The following is a 15,969-nucleotide window of genomic DNA, read 5'->3' as shown; positions in this document are numbered from 1 at the left end:
AATTCTAGCTCTGAGCTTTTTCTCGTACCTTTATATCAGTGCGTCTTTCAAAGGGCAAAAAGGTTCTAAGAGTTGACATGAAAGAACTCTTTCTGGCGACTAATTAAAGGAAGCCTTTGTCTAACGAGTCCCAAGGAGGCTTGCCGCTTACCTGACCTCGATGCTAGCCTAGCTAAGTACTGCTTAGCGTCTAGATATGACCTACTAACTGACTACTTATACTTACCTACGTCTGTACCAGTGGCGTGCAGCTCATAGAAGCATAAACGCACTGCTTACCCTCATTGTAAGAAATCAATGCTTACTTTTTCATTATAACCTGCCGTAAAACAAGTTCATACCTAAATGCATACCCTGGCTTGAACTCCTGTGCACGCCACTGGTTTGTACCTGTGCCACAGCGTAAGGATAGTATTACTGGTATTACAGAGGTGCTAGACTGACCAATTGTGCGGTAAGTGTCAGACGAAGGAGAGACCCGAACAAGTCTACGTAAATAGGGCCATATTCGGCGCCGGGGTGCGAACGTGAGTCTGCGCCCCGCCCTCCATTAAAAGTACTTATAATCACCAGCCCAAATATAGGACGCGACAGGTCGACATGGTAATCAGGGTATTAGGTGGGGGGGGGACCCCTCACACCACGGTTGCCATCTCAACCTGTTGCGGAATATACCTAAAAGCGCAAGCGAAGCGAGCGCGAAATAATTTATAATTTGAATAAAAAAATTCTCGAAAAATAAGTAAAATCTAGGTACTCAAAAAGGTAGAAAGCGGGAGCGAAGCAAGCGCGATTTTTTTTAATATCGCTCAAGGTAGGTGCACATTTGTGTCCTTTTGGGCACCCTCCCAAAATCTAGGCACTCAGAAATTGATAAAGGACTGTGGGGACATTCGGACAGTTGTAGTTGGCTATTCTCTGTTGATATTGTCGGCCGCCATGGCCCAAATTCGGTCAGAAGACCTATCAGCGTCCCGTAAACTAACATTATTCAAGTCGTAGCTTTCAGTGATACCTGTTAATTTTTAATGAAGGCAGTCCTTTCAGTAATTAAGACTGAACTCAGCGGGGAAAAGCGCTGCATAAATTATTATGACTCGGCTAAAATTGTAGTACGCGCAACATTAGTAATAATTAGACCTATGACTTTTATAACGAAATTATTTATACAACTCCTGTGATTAGGGTTGCCAACCGTACATCATCGTCGTTCTCGTCGTCAAGGGATAGACGTCCACTGTTGGACATAGGTCTCTTGTAGAGACTTCCACATGCCACGGTCTTGCACCGCCTGAATCACATAAACAATGAACTAAAAGCTTAATTTGCTATAATCCGCTGAAGCAGATCAAATCTGTATGGTGCAACATGCAGCATGCGACATGCACCGCCCGCCCTTCCACCTGACCTGTAATGTAGACCTTTAATTCAAAATATTTGTCTACATCTCCTGAGGATGCTCCGGTGTCGGAGCGAAACGTGCGTCGCGCGTGTTTTGGGATTTGTGTGGTGCTGCGTAGTGGTGGTGCGTATTGCTTGCCTGGTGGCTGGTTTCCCCTGCATTTTTAGCAGTGGGAGGGCGGGCGGTGCATGTCACATGCTGCATGTTGCACCATACAGATTTGATCTGTTTCAGCGGATTATAGCAAATTAAGCCTTTAGTTCATTGTATATCATGGATTTCCGCAAAGTAACGCCTACTTCTATAGAACATTCAAGCACATAACTCCGAAAAGTTAGAGGTGCGTGCCCGTTATCGAACCCCCGACCTCAGATTAGGAGACGGACGGCCTTACCACCAGACTATTATAGCTATGCCACCTGAGCTGTGCTTTAAGCAGTAGTACTTCTATAGCAGAATCACTAACCATATTTCACTACCCATTTTATGAACTCGAAAGTGTGTTTGTTTGTTGGTTTGTCCTTCAATCACGTCGCAACGGAGCAACGGATTGACGTGAATTTTTGTATGGGTATAGTTTAAGACCTGGAGAGTGATAAAGGCTACTTTTTATTCCGGAAAATCAAAGAGTTCCCACGGGATTGTTAAAAACCGCGGGTTAAAAAAAAAAGTCGAGGTGAGTATAGCTAGTAAAAAAATATTTTATCCTTAACATGGATAATATCATTTTCAAAGTGCCAAAAATAAGTCAGGCTTAGCCGAGGCTTAGCAATATTTCATTTAGCGCCCCGCTGTAAGAAAAATGTTTCGTGTTTATAAAGAGGAGATCCGGGAAAAGTGTACACAAAATTGTTGCGAGCTCCATCCCGGTTAAATTGTGCTTGAATAAAATAAAATGTGGGAGTGCCTGACACCTTTGTGAAAGAGGCGAGAGGAAAAGGGGTAAGTATGGGACCTACTTGCTTTTTACGGTGCCTATCTTCAGAGAAAAAACCGGCCGAGTGCGAGTCAAATTTGTACGTCGTACATCGTACTCGGGCATTTTCGACATTTTGTACGATAAATCAAAAACTATTTATCATAAAAATAAATAAAAATCTGTTTTAGAATGTACAGGTAAAGCCCTTTCATATGATACCCCATTTGGTACAAGTAATCTTGCTTTGAAACTTGAACATACTAATTAATATTTGTTTACGGATCGACGTGTTTTCTTGCATGGGTCTAATTAAAGACCTGGAGAATGACATGACTACTTTTTATCCTGGCAAATCAAAGAGTTCCCACAGGAATTTTAAAATCCTAAAGCTAGTGTAACAGCTATAAATAGACTATAAATTGAACAGAAAATTGTTTGTTCCCCGTGTGAAATTGTGCTCGAATATAATGGAGCGTGCGCGTCGCTTGACACCCTTTATTAAATCTAATACAAGGTTATGTGGCTAACCTTCGGGTATGGAAAAAAGTACGAATTCGCAAACTCACTGTTTTATTGTGATGATAGCGTGTTTTTATCTAAATATATAAAAGGAAAAGGGAACTGACTGGCTGACTGATCTATCAACGCAAAGCTCAAACTACTGGACGGATTGGGCTGTGGCATGCAGGTAGCTATTATGATGTAGGCATCCGCTAAGAAAGGATTTTTGAAAATCCAACCCCTAAGGGTAATAGGGTAAGAGGAAATAGGGATTTGTAATTTGTGTAGTCCTCGCGGACGAAGTCGCAAGCATAAGCTAGTAGACTATAAATTGAACAGCAATGTTTGTTCCCCGTGTGAAATTGTGCTCGAATATAATGTAGCGTGGGCGTCGCTTGACACCCTTTATTAAATCTAACACAAGGTTTGGGTGCCTGACCTTCGTGCTTTGGGTATGGAAATAATACAGAATTGCATACTCACTGTTATATTGTGATGATAGTGTGTTTTTTATCTAAATATATAAAATTGATGTGCGTAGATAGATCAGTCAGTCAGTCAGTCAGCTTTTCCTTTTACAGATATAGACTCTAAAAATGAACCCCATCAGTATTCGGTAGGTATAATCTATTATTCAAAACAAATGAACCTACTCAGGTTCATAAATTGTCTGAGGCTTTAAAAAAAATTTTTTTTTAAAGCCTCCTTTATTTTGTCCGCACAATTTATACAAAGTCTACGACATGGTGCAGAATAACATTTATTTAAATATTGATGTGCCTCCGGAAAACATACAGCATTTATGTATGAAGAAGCAATTATGTACTCACCGCATATATGCGCGCTTCATCCATAAACATGTATATTCCTATGCAATAATGTAGTTTACCTTACCGGATATAGGGGCGCTAGTGTCTCACCCAGCAAGGCAGTGAGCCGCTGCCATCTTGGATGTCATAGCGTTGTGTACTTTCGCCGCGTGCGCGTCGAATCTAAAATTATATCGTTAATCCGTCTTCCTTTGCAAAAAAATTATTTTCAATAAGTGCAATAAATGTGATAATACGGTGATCATGATATATATTTTCTTATTATTTCGTAATATTACCGTGGGGACATTTTGGTTGGACCCCACGTGCGCGAACAATGTCGATAGGCTACGTAAGCTAATCGATCTGGTGTTTCGCGCTTATTGGTGCCTGAGAGGGCTCTTGAAAAAGGGGATACCTCGACATCCAGCAGCGATTCAAGCAACGAGCAGGATTGAGAGTGACTCCCGAGAGAAACGGCGAGAAATTACCAGGTAACGATCGATCCTCGGATCGATGCGTTATACAACCAGGTGAGTTTTCTTACATATCTTATAATGCATTTACCATATTGTGTATCTAATGCAAATGAGATGCTAATTGAGAAACCAAATTAAACAAATGGCGATTTGGTTGACGAACGTGTCGACACCGACACCGAAATCTAAATCTGGATCTAGGTTTCTTTAATACAAATTTTGGCGAGGAAAAGTCCCAATGGTTACCTATAATCGGTTATTGAATCTATTTATTTTATGTACAAAGTTAATTGAGTGCAATTTAAATTTTACGCCAGTGAATCGAATGATAACATTTTATTTCACCCACGTGGCGAGATGTTGGTTATAACAAGACATTGGTTAAATTGCTCATTTAAAGGGGTTTCGTAAACTGAAAATAACGGAGAACTGTACTCACTAAACAATAGCTAACACTTATTTGGCCCCACTGAGGACATCATGGCCGTTACCACCAATGCTTTATTATACCAAACAGAACTCAGTTAAGAATCCAGATACCCCCTTTAATAAATGACTGAAACATTCAGATGATAAAGTCGCCCTTTGGTCTAAGTATCTCCTGCATTTTTATTCTTTTGAATATAATGATTAGCAATAAAGATGGTTAAATAAATAAATAACATTCAGCAAATCATCTTTGTCTTAAAAATTATCAGAACAAACTTTACAAATTGTTTGGGTAACAGGCGAATGTATAGCATAATATATTATGTAAGGCGCAGGAGATGAATATCAGACAGAATTTTCATGGAGATGTTTATTTTAAATACTCTAAGGAAATTTTGGATACGGTATTTGCATATGTCAAAAGTGAATGGTTTCTCAGTGATGGCTGAATGGAGGGTCTTCCACTGGAAGCCTCTCGGACCTCACATATCTGATATGTGAGGTCCGCACCCTTTGTTAGTTTTGGGTGTGATAACCATTTTAAATTATTGATTAAGCTGGAAAAGTACGTCAAATCATTGTGACGTCACATGCCAGTGTTTCATGGGGCCTCGCGTGCTGAGCGTGTGTTTTAACGCTTTATAGGATACTGATTTGACTAGTTGTCAAATACCGGATTGGCTTTTAACAATAGTGACGCGGTTCTTTTTGGATAAAGCAACACTCACTGCGTTTATGCAATCCCCTGGTGGCCCATATTTATAAATATTACAGCTATAAATGCCTACAATTGAAAAACCTATCCAACACAATATGTTACAGGTTATGTAATGACATTCTAATATCGTTGGCAAGCTTTTGGTGCAAACAGTTTTTGTAAATATCAATTACGGTATTTCGAATACCCTAATACAAGAAACTACCCCCGGTAATGCCCACAAAACAAATAATGCAACATGCAACCTGGTCACCTGTCACGACTTAAATGACACAAGAATTACTGGACCAAAACTAGTAGAAGTGGTTCACAAGGAAATGCCCAGTTTTATCCCCGAGCTTTTTCTGCGGAAGGAAAACGTTCGATCGATGCGTCTGATTTTCGACCCTCGAGAACGAAACAAATTTGTGAAACAAAACTATCCCGTCTGATTTGTCATACCGGTTCGTAGCTTTCTACAACAAAAGTTGGACAACCTGTCTAATTTTTGGGTCTGGCGGCAGCGCCCCACCTGTAACATGCTCGGTTGCGGAAACCTTGCATGCGAAGGAATGTCGAGTGCTAGTCTACCTAGACGACTTCCTTCTGGTCAATGAAGACCAATCCAAGTTATGTCTTCAGGCTGCGGAAGCCGTGAGGCACTTGGAACTTCTGGGCTGGCAATTCTGGTCAACTAAGACCAATCCAGGTTATGCCTTCACGCTGCGGAAGCGTGAGGTCCTTGGAACTTCGGGGCAGGGGGATCAATTACCAAAAGCCAACGTCCATACCATGTTGAAGACACCGGTTCTCGTCCGATCACCGAAGTTAAGCAACATCGGGATCAATTACTAAAAGTCAATTCTAACACTCACACAAGACCTACAATACCTGGGTATTCGTTGGCAGACTATAAGAAAATTCAATGTTCTTGCCCATAATAAAGAGTAAAAAACTATCAACGAGACCTTTGAGAGAATTATTACTGAAAATATCTGAAATCACTCTTCACGAAATGCAACGGTTGCTAGGACAGTCAGACTTCGCCAGTTTAGTAACTCCCAGAAGCAGACTACATTCTGATCAGATCCAAATACGCCTCAAACGTTTCGATAATATGTTTTAGACTGCTGAATCCACAATCGTGGAACAGGGAATGACATGGCGGCGCGGAACCACATGTCTCAGGCTGCCAATATGTACACCTAAAACCTGCCATCCACTGCTTGGCGAATAATGCCTCTGATTGGCTTTTAGTGCCCAATTAAACGGGAAATTAATGCCAGAAACTTGGTGAGTGCATCAAAAATGATAGCACAGCAATAGAAGGAACTTTATGCAGTTATAGTGGCAATTGAAGACAGCACAAGAACTCTGTAAAATCGCAAGTCTTAGTTCAATCGAACACTCATTCGTTCACTCACTCGTTCGTTCTAACGTTCATTTTAATGAACAAAGTCGTGGGTTTTACTGATTCTAACAATCGAACTCCCGCACATAACAGATTACATTATTGGCTCAAGGCTGTCACGAGGAAAACCTCCCACAGAGTGTCATCTTTTCCCTCAAGCGCCGTCCGAGATCGATTTGGTTGCAGCACAACAGATTACTGTAGTAGGGAATAAAGATGGTGTGATGTCTTTATCGACTGCAAAGATTGATCAGCAAGTTATAGATGCTTTCAACAGGTCATTGAGACATCAATTTAGCATGGGTGTTTTCTTCTCCAAACTAATTGCCAAAAGTACTGACTTACTTGAACAAGTGCAGCTGGGGTGTACTTAAATGTGGCACGTGAAAGACCTTTGGGCTTCAAGATTTGAAAGCAGAGCTCAAATGAACTATAGAACCTATCAGGGACTCTGATAGATGTCACGACATTACAGTGTCCACCAGACATTTACACGGAAGCTGAAAAAATTGAGGATGGGTGCCCAAATAAAGGAGTAGTCTATACGAGAAGTAAAGAACAGGTGCTTGTTGGAAGCAATTTTTGTCCTACCTACCTACCAGACATCAAAAATGGTTAAACTGGTGCGAAACCTGGTGGCGGTTAACTTTCTATGATCCACATGTGGACACTAGGCAATTATTGACGTGGCTAAACTCAAAATTACTAAACCATTTATCATACAGGACCTTAAGGTAGAGCTCAAGCGCTAACTACAGAAGCTCTCATTTAAGCACACACTTCCCGAGATATCTAGACGAACCTATATGGACAATTGTTGCCCTGGAACGAAGGGTTGACAACTGAAAGTCTGTGTCACCGGGAAAAATATATTATATACTTTATTTGGCCCAAAGACTGACACTCTTAACATAAATACGGATGGACACTTTCAAAACATAATAGTATAACAGAAAACATAATTCTCTATTAATGTACTAGTATACTACAGTAGTACTACATGTATGTCTTTGACACAGGAAAATAGGTCAAGCAGAATGAAGTTAAGAATTTAAATATATTGTAATCTTTTTATCACCAACTGTAATGAAACTGAAGCCGCATCACGTACTGTAATAGATCACTGGAACAGTTCAGTTCTTAAGCAATGTGGCAGCATTCCTGTATCCCCAGGGATTCATCAGTGGATCAACAGTAGTTTCTTTGGGGACAGATAACCAATCAATGGACGATATACTCGTATCTCGTGGTAACTGGAGATTACCAGACACTCTTGTTGAAATCATTATTGCCCGGAGGAGATCTCAAAATAACTGAAGCTTAATTTTCAATATAATCATTATATGGTCTGGTTTGAGTTTAAGTAATCCTTATCAAAATTACAGACATAAATCATTTAAATTGTTTGTCTTTTAGACATTATATTTTAACTTATTAACCCTGGTTAGAAATAACAATAACTTTAATAGGTGACAATGAATGAAGGGGACGTGGTTATTTGATCTAACTTAACGATTAATATTTTTGTTATTCAATTGACAGATTAACTCCCTTTGATTCATCATAGCGTTGTGGGTAATACATTTCACCAGCAGATAACAAACACGTCTTCATACATAAATGCTGTATGTTTTCCGGAGGCACATCAATATGACGGTTTTACATTACAATAAAACCGATATTATGTGCCGAGAGGGAAAACATACAGCATTGCAGGAACTTCTTCCTGGTGAAGACTATGACATCCAAGATGGCAGCGGCTCACTGCCTTGCTGGGTGAGACACTAGCGCCCCTATATCCGGTAAGGTAAACTACATTATTGCATAGGAATATACATGTTTATGGATGAAGCGCGCATATATGCGGTGAGTACATAATTGCTTCTTCATACATAAATGCTGTATGTTTTCCCTCTCGGCACATAATATCGGTTTTATTGTAATGTAAAACCGTCATATTAAATAACGGCTTCTCAAAATTTTTTCCTTACAAAATGGGATGAGAATTTGCACCGTAAATTTATTCTGCTACGATCAGGCAACGACATATACCCACCGTATAAAATAAATAAAAGATCTCTAGATTTAAAAAAAAATTGATACAAAATATAAAACAGAATTTTAAAAATAAGTAATTTATAAAGATTTAAAAAAAACTCGATCGCGGTTTACACTGTATGACGTCTGGTGTTTGTTAAGTGAAACAATCCTAATCCTAATCCTAATATCCGAATTCCTATTAATGTTATAAATGTGAAAGTGTGGTTGTTTGGATGTTTGGGTGTTTGTTACTCAATCACGCAAAAACGGCTGAACGGATTTGGATGATATTTAGAATGGAGATAGATTATACCGTGGATTAACACATAGGCTACTTTTTATCCCGGAAAATCAAAGAATTGCCGCGGGGTTTTGAAAAACGTAAATCCACGCGGACGAAGTCGCGGGCATCAGCTAGTTGAAGAATAAAATTGAAGAAGAAAAACCGGCCAAGTATTTTATGTATTACAAGTATATTATATATCGTATTTTTTCGACATTTTGCACGATAAATCAAAAACTATGGATTCATAAAAATAAATAAAAATCTGTTTTAGAATCCACACATTCCTTTCATATGATACCCCACTTGGTATAGCTATCTTACTTTGATAATTGAAAATACTAATTATTAGTTCATGACCACAATTTTTTTGTGTGATGTAACCACAAATTCACGGTTTTCAGATTTTTCCCCTAATGTCTGCTATAAGACCTACCTACCTGCCAAATTTCATGATTCTAGGTCAACGGGAAGTACCCTGTAGGTTTCTTGACAGACAGACAGACGGACAGACATACAGACAACGAAGTATTCCAATAAGGGTTGGAAGGGAAGGAAGATGGGCTTTTAACTTTTTTTAAGTTAATTAGAGCAGAAAAAAGAGGTTAATGAAAAACACCATTGAAAACCCCCTTTCAGGCATCATTAGTCTTGGCACCTACGCACCCTCGCCCTCATTTGATACAATGCTGTATCCACACACACCGTGGGGGTAAATTAATTTGCGCTGAAGAAAAAAAAAAAAAAAAAAAAAAAAAAAAAAGCGAGAAAATTTACGCTGCCCTTACCCACGCTCCACAGAAAAGTGACTTGATTTACTATTCTATGTGTATTGTACGCGACAGGTCGAGACGGCTATCGGGATGGGGGGACGCCCCCGCTAAGCCGGTGCGGGATAGCGTGGATGACGTGCGGGTGTGCAGTGCGTCCCCCCGTCTCATACCCCGATTGCCATCTCGACCCATGGCGCACTACGTATAGTCAAAGTCAAAGTCAAAGTCAAATGATTTATTCAAAATAGGTAATAAATTACTCTTATTGATGGTCTGGTATGGTGTTAGATTTGTAAGATATAGTGGTGATAATTATTACGCAAACTTAAAACTAAAGCTACGAGGGTTCCAAACGCGCCCAGGTCTGAGAAGAGCCCACAACAATCTCAGCCGGGTTCTATAGTTCTATTTTTTCATAGAAAGACTATCTATTTTCAGCAAATTTCTCAAAATACTTTAACTAAGAAAGGGTCTACGTTATACGGGGTGTAACCAGAACGTTAGCAAAAGCTTAGCATAATTGTTATAGTACCTAAACACCATCCAATATCAAAAATCATTTGCCTCATTTTGTAGTTTTAGTATTTTTCAAACCCGCCATGTATAGCGTGCAAAACTCGGGTCAATACCCGGCCTACGACGCGGCGAACGTTGCGTAAGTAGGCCACTAGGATCAATGCCCCGTCTACGACGCGCCATTAGGTATGAGTGACAGAGACAATGCTATTACAAAGCCGAAATGTCAATCTAAAGGCTGATGTACATTATTTTCTGCCACATACTGTAAACATACCTCTGTAGGGGCTTTCAATAACAATAATTAACCTTTAAAAAAAGGAAAATAAGTAAATAAACATAAAAAGATCCATAAAAACAACTCGTAAACCCATAAAGAATGAACGTTATGGATATTTTTATATCTTTTGTGACAATGTTGAAAATTAGGTACAGTTATTAAAAATTACAGAAAGGTTGTAGGCGTATGCAAACGATGGTGAAATATGAAACGGGATTCAGCGCGTTTCCATAGCATTTTAGTCTTAGTTGATCCGTTAAAATTTAGAATAACTAGCTTATGCTTGCGACTTCGTCCGCGTGGACTACACAAATTTCAAACTTAAAAATCCTTTCTTAACGCATGCCTACGTCATAATAGCTATCTGCATGCCAAATTTCAGCCCGATCCGTCAAGTAGTTTGAGCTGTGCGTTGATAGATCAGTCAGTCAGTCCGTCAGTTACCTTTTCCTTTTATATATTTAGACTAGCTTATGCTCGCGACTTCGTCCGCGTGAACTACACAAATTTCAAACCCCTATTTCACCCCCTTAGGGGTAGAATTTTCAAAAATCCTTTCTTAACGCATGACTACGTCATAATATCTATCTGCATGCCAAATTTCAGCTCGATCGGTCCAGTAGTTTATGAGCTGTGCGTTGATAGATCAGTCAGTCAGTCAGTCCGTCAGTTACCTTTTCCTTTTATATATTTAGACTAGCTTATGCTCGCGACTTCGTCCGCGTGGACTACACAAATTTCAAACCCCTATTTCACCCCCTTAGGGTTAGAATTTTTAAAAATCCTTTCTTAGCGCATGACTACGTCATAATAGCTATCTGCATGCCAAATTTCAGCCCGATCCGTCAAGTAGTTTGAGCTGTGCGTTGATAGATCAGTCAGTCAGTCCGTCAGTTACCTTTTCCTTTTATATATTTAGACTAGCTTATGCTCGCGACTTCGTCCGCGTGAACTACACAAATTTCAAACCCCTATTTCACCCCTTAGGCGTAGAATTTTCAAAAATCCTTTCTTAGCGCATGACTACGTCATAATACCTATCTGCATGCCAAATTTCAGCCCGATCGGTCCAGTAGTTTATGAGCTGTGCGTTGATAGATCAGTCAGTCAGTCAGTCCGTCAGTTACCTTTTCCTTTTATATATTTAGACTAGCTTATGCTCGCGACTTCGTCCGCGTGGACTACACAAATTTCAAACCCCTATTTCACCCCCTTAGGGGTTGAATTTTCAAAAATCCTTTCTTAGCGCATGACTACGTCATAATAAATTCAGTCAAATTTCAGTCCGATCGGTCCAGTAGTTTGAGCTGTGCGTTGATAGATCAGTCAGTCAGTCAGTCAGTCACCTTTTCATTTTATATTAATAAATAAATAAAAATCTTTTTTATTCGAATAAACTTTTACAAATACTTACGAATAGTCGGATGCATCTACCACTGGTTCGGAATGCCTTTCCTACCGAGAAGATATATTTAAGATAAATAATCAAAGCAAAGATAGGCGCAGGCCGATTTATAGGTACCTAGTTAAAAGAAAACGTATGGAAATGGAAACAGACGCCCTGAGAATAATATGACAGAGGGGCGGTATTATATGGGGATTAGACGTTTTATAACCCCTGATACACAGGGCTTTGTGTGACAAATGGTAACCTCACAGGGAGATATTGTTATGACCTCCTTACCAGTAAGGGTGATGAATTTTGTTTAGTATGCAATATCTTTTTCAGTACTTCTTAAGGGTACCATGACTATAGTCTTTTTAGGGTTCCGTACTTCACGGACCAAGTTGCACCCAAAAACTTGGGCTGAATAAAGAACATGGTCAATTTTTGGGTGGCGGTGCCCACTATCTTTTTCGAGGGCTGGATCCGCGCTTGGTTCTGGTTACACCCTGTATATTATTATTAACTATTAAATGAGACAAATCGCTTCGATGATATGAATATAATTTTCATCCACTTTCGTGCCACGGGGGCAAATGTACCAAGCGTGTTTTTCCTATATTTTTGTTTACCCAACATTAATAATATAAAAAGTGTTACCAATTGTGGCGGCGTGCTGCTGACGTGGCAAATTTAATACGAGAGATTACCGGCAGGTGGGAATATGAATATTTCATCAAATTATACATTTCGCATAGCTTCGCCACAGCGTCAACACATACAGTGAGGCAACGCCATTAAAGTTCGGGGACGGTAGTATAATACGCGACAGGTCTAGATGGATGGTGGGGACACATCCGCACATATCGCGGGTGACGTGCTGATGTACGGAGCCCCCCCCCCCCCCCATACCCCGATTGCTATCTCGACTTGTCGCGTTCAATACTTATTAGTTACTAGTTGATATACCCACGACTTCGTACGCGTGGATTTAGGTTTTTTAAAATCCCGTGAGAATTCTTTGATTTTCCGGGATATAAAGTAGCCTATGTCACTCTCTATGGTCTTAATCTATACCCATGCAAAAAATCACCTCGATCAGTTGATCCATTGCGACATAATTGAAGGACAAACCAACAGGTATGCCCCTTTGGTTTCTACACGACATCGTACCGGACCGCTAAATTGCTTGGCGGCACGGCTTTGCCGGTAGGGTGGTAACTAGCCATGACCGAAGCCTCCCACCAGACAAAACCAGTACCTCCTGAGCTTCTACTAAGCAAAATATTATTAAAGTTAGTTCTGCCAATTTCTGACGTTCGGTAATCGGTACCCCCCTCTCCGTCTCGCCTCTGTGACACCGCAGGATTGCTCTGTGTCGACCGACTGTATGGAGTCTTTAGGCTGTGGCTCTATGGCGGAACGGACGGAAGTGTAATATTAAAATGGTCTAGACATGTGTCCGCTATAGCTTAACTTAACTGAAAACCGCTGCCGTGCCTATAGCGTACCATAGCGTTATTGTCGTAGCTAGCAACGGTTTTCAGTTATCATCTATGACGAACCACCTGACAACGCAACACTGCCAACTGGCAACCGACAATGCATTGTTTGGTTTTTGGGTAACTAGAAACGCAATAATTATGCCTTCTCTTTCTTTCTTTCACTGAAAGCTGAGAAGGAGCGGTTATTGGCTACCGGCTTAGTAACTAAGAACTTGGTAAACCAAAGCCGACCTTAGCTCTATTACGCTAAGGCTTAACTGTACAAGTACTTGTCCATTACACTTTGATCTATCATTCTAAATACAGTTAGCCTTAGAGTAATAGAGATAAGGTCCTCTTTGGTTTATCAATCTTTATGAAATGTTTTTGGTTAACTGGACTGTGGCAAACTATTCGTGCAGGCGTCCACTATAGTTTGACCTATGTCAATGATCAAATTAAACTTTACTGCTATGAACTTAAGGTTGTGATTACTTCACGATATTCATGAAAGTAAATTGGTTTTATTTTAGTGAATATGCGCGCGCTAGCTATACAGACGGTATTGATACGGCAGCTAGCTTAGTTACTACTACGGAAACCGCTGCGCGTTGCGCATATTAAATTAGTTGAAACACAACTCTGATACCGATATTCGGCAACGGTTAACAATATCGGTATTGAAACTAAGTAACTGTTGATTAACCGTTGCCGTAAATAACCAATAACGCCCATCTTTAAAATGGTCAGATGGAGGAAACCCTGAAACCCAGCTGTCATAATACGGGCATTATATCACGATTACATTTTTTATGTAGACGGCCTACCTTCAAAGAATATAAAGACCTAATTTTAGAAATGAAAAAGTGTCTGTTCTTTTTTAGGGTTCCGTAATCCGTACCCAAAGTACGGGACCCTATTACCAAGACTCCGCTGTCCGTCCGTGTGTCTGTCCGTATGTCACCAGGCTGTATCTCATGAACCGTGCTAGTTAGTTGAAATTTTCAAAGACCATAAGTTACTTTTTCTCTCGTAAAATTAACGAGTTCCCACGGGATTTTTAAGTACCTAAATCTAGTAGGAAATAAAAGGAACCCGCCAAATACATTACCTCCGCAAGTTTCTCTGAAGTCGGGACAGCAGTCTCCCAGCTTCAAGCAGGCGTGATCGCAGTAGCACGGCTTGTCAGTCAGCTCCTCAATGATCGCGTTCTGGTGCGCCTTCTGCACCACGCACGAGCTGTCCCGCCCGGGACAGCACAGACTCGCGTCCCGGCAATAGTTGGCCCCACATTGTCCCGCCAAATACACCGCACTCGCGAAGCATAGCCAGTACCGAAGCATTGCGAAAATATTATCTGTGCTGTTCTTTTTTTTATTAAATTAATTACCTCTAAAAAGTTTTGTGTTAAATTGTTATTTATTTTATTTATTGGTTATAACTTTGTGGCACTAAATAAAATTATTACCTATTACTTAAATTTATAAAAAATTGACTATTTATTCTTTTAATGCAGTTAATTATGTTTCTGAACACTATTACTCATTGTTTTTTTTAAATGTGTGTTGTAAGGCCCTGTTACTGAAATTTAACGTTCTATTTTGGAATTGCTTTTTTAAGATTATGGCGGGTTTTTCATGCCGGTGTCACGAATCTGAAACAAAATAAAAATAATTGTTGTATAATTATTTTTAGTTAAACAAAGATGTTACATACAGTTACAATCAATTTTTTATAAAGATAAATACATACCTACTTATAAGTTTAAAAATATTAACAGCTACTTTTTTTTCTTAGTACGTCATCTAAGTTAGTTTTTATTTTAAACTAGGCATCTGCTAAGAAAGGATTTTTGAAAATTCGACGCTTAAGGGTGTGAAATAGGGGTTTGAAATTTGTGTAGTCGACGCGGACGAAGTCGCGGGGATCGCCCCCTTAGGGGTTGAATTTTCTAAAATCCTTTCTTAGCGGATGTCTACGTCATGATAGCTATCTGCATGCCAAATTTCAGCTCGAACCGTCCAGCAGTTTGAGCTGTGCGACGATAGATCAGTCAGTCAATCAGTCAGCCAGTCACCTTTTCCTTATATATATTTAGACTAGCTTATGCTCGCGACTTCGTCCGCGTGGACTATACAAATTTCAAACCCCTATTTCACCTCCTTAGGGGATGAATTTTCAAAAATCTTTTCTTAGCGGATACCTACGTCATAATAGCTATCTGCATGCCAAATTTCAGCCCGACCCGTCCAGTAGTTTGAGCTGTGCGTTGATAGATCAGTCAGTCAGTCAGTCACCTTTTCCTTTTATATATTTAGATACATACTTACGCGATTATAATTTGTATTTTTACTTTAAAAAAACGATAACACTTTAAAGTTGAAATAGCTAAGCTACCTATAGTACGCGACAGGTCGCGATGGCAATCAAGGTATGAGGCGGGGGGACGCCCGCACACCAGCGCGTCTCCCGCACCGGTTAACGCAAGGGCTGTACGGGTGTACGGAGCGTCCCCACCCCGATTGCCATCTCGACCTGTTGCGTACTATAAATAAGTGCTTA

General features: G+C 40.0%; 1 protein-coding gene across 2 annotated transcripts in view; it reads right to left on the bottom strand.

Annotated features, from left to right (window-relative positions):
- Positions 1-15,969, bottom strand: part of LOC117985021 (somatomedin-B and thrombospondin type-1 domain-containing protein-like) — a 54,714-nt gene that overhangs the window by 20,657 nt on the left and 18,088 nt on the right. For both annotated transcript variants that reach the window (XM_034971698.2, XM_069500940.1), the window contains exon 2: positions 14,519-15,061. In XM_034971698.2, coding sequence (XP_034827589.1) covers positions 14,519-14,750 — 232 coding nt within the window. In that variant the 5' untranslated portion in view covers positions 14,751-15,061. The remainder of the gene's footprint in view (positions 1-14,518; positions 15,062-15,969) is intronic.

The sequence above is a fragment of the Maniola hyperantus genome, chromosome 9 (genome assembly GCF_902806685.2).
Source record: "Maniola hyperantus chromosome 9, iAphHyp1.2, whole genome shotgun sequence".
Taxonomy (NCBI): domain Eukaryota; kingdom Metazoa; phylum Arthropoda; class Insecta; order Lepidoptera; family Nymphalidae; genus Maniola; species Maniola hyperantus.
This window is presented reverse-complemented; position numbering and strand designations above follow the sequence as displayed.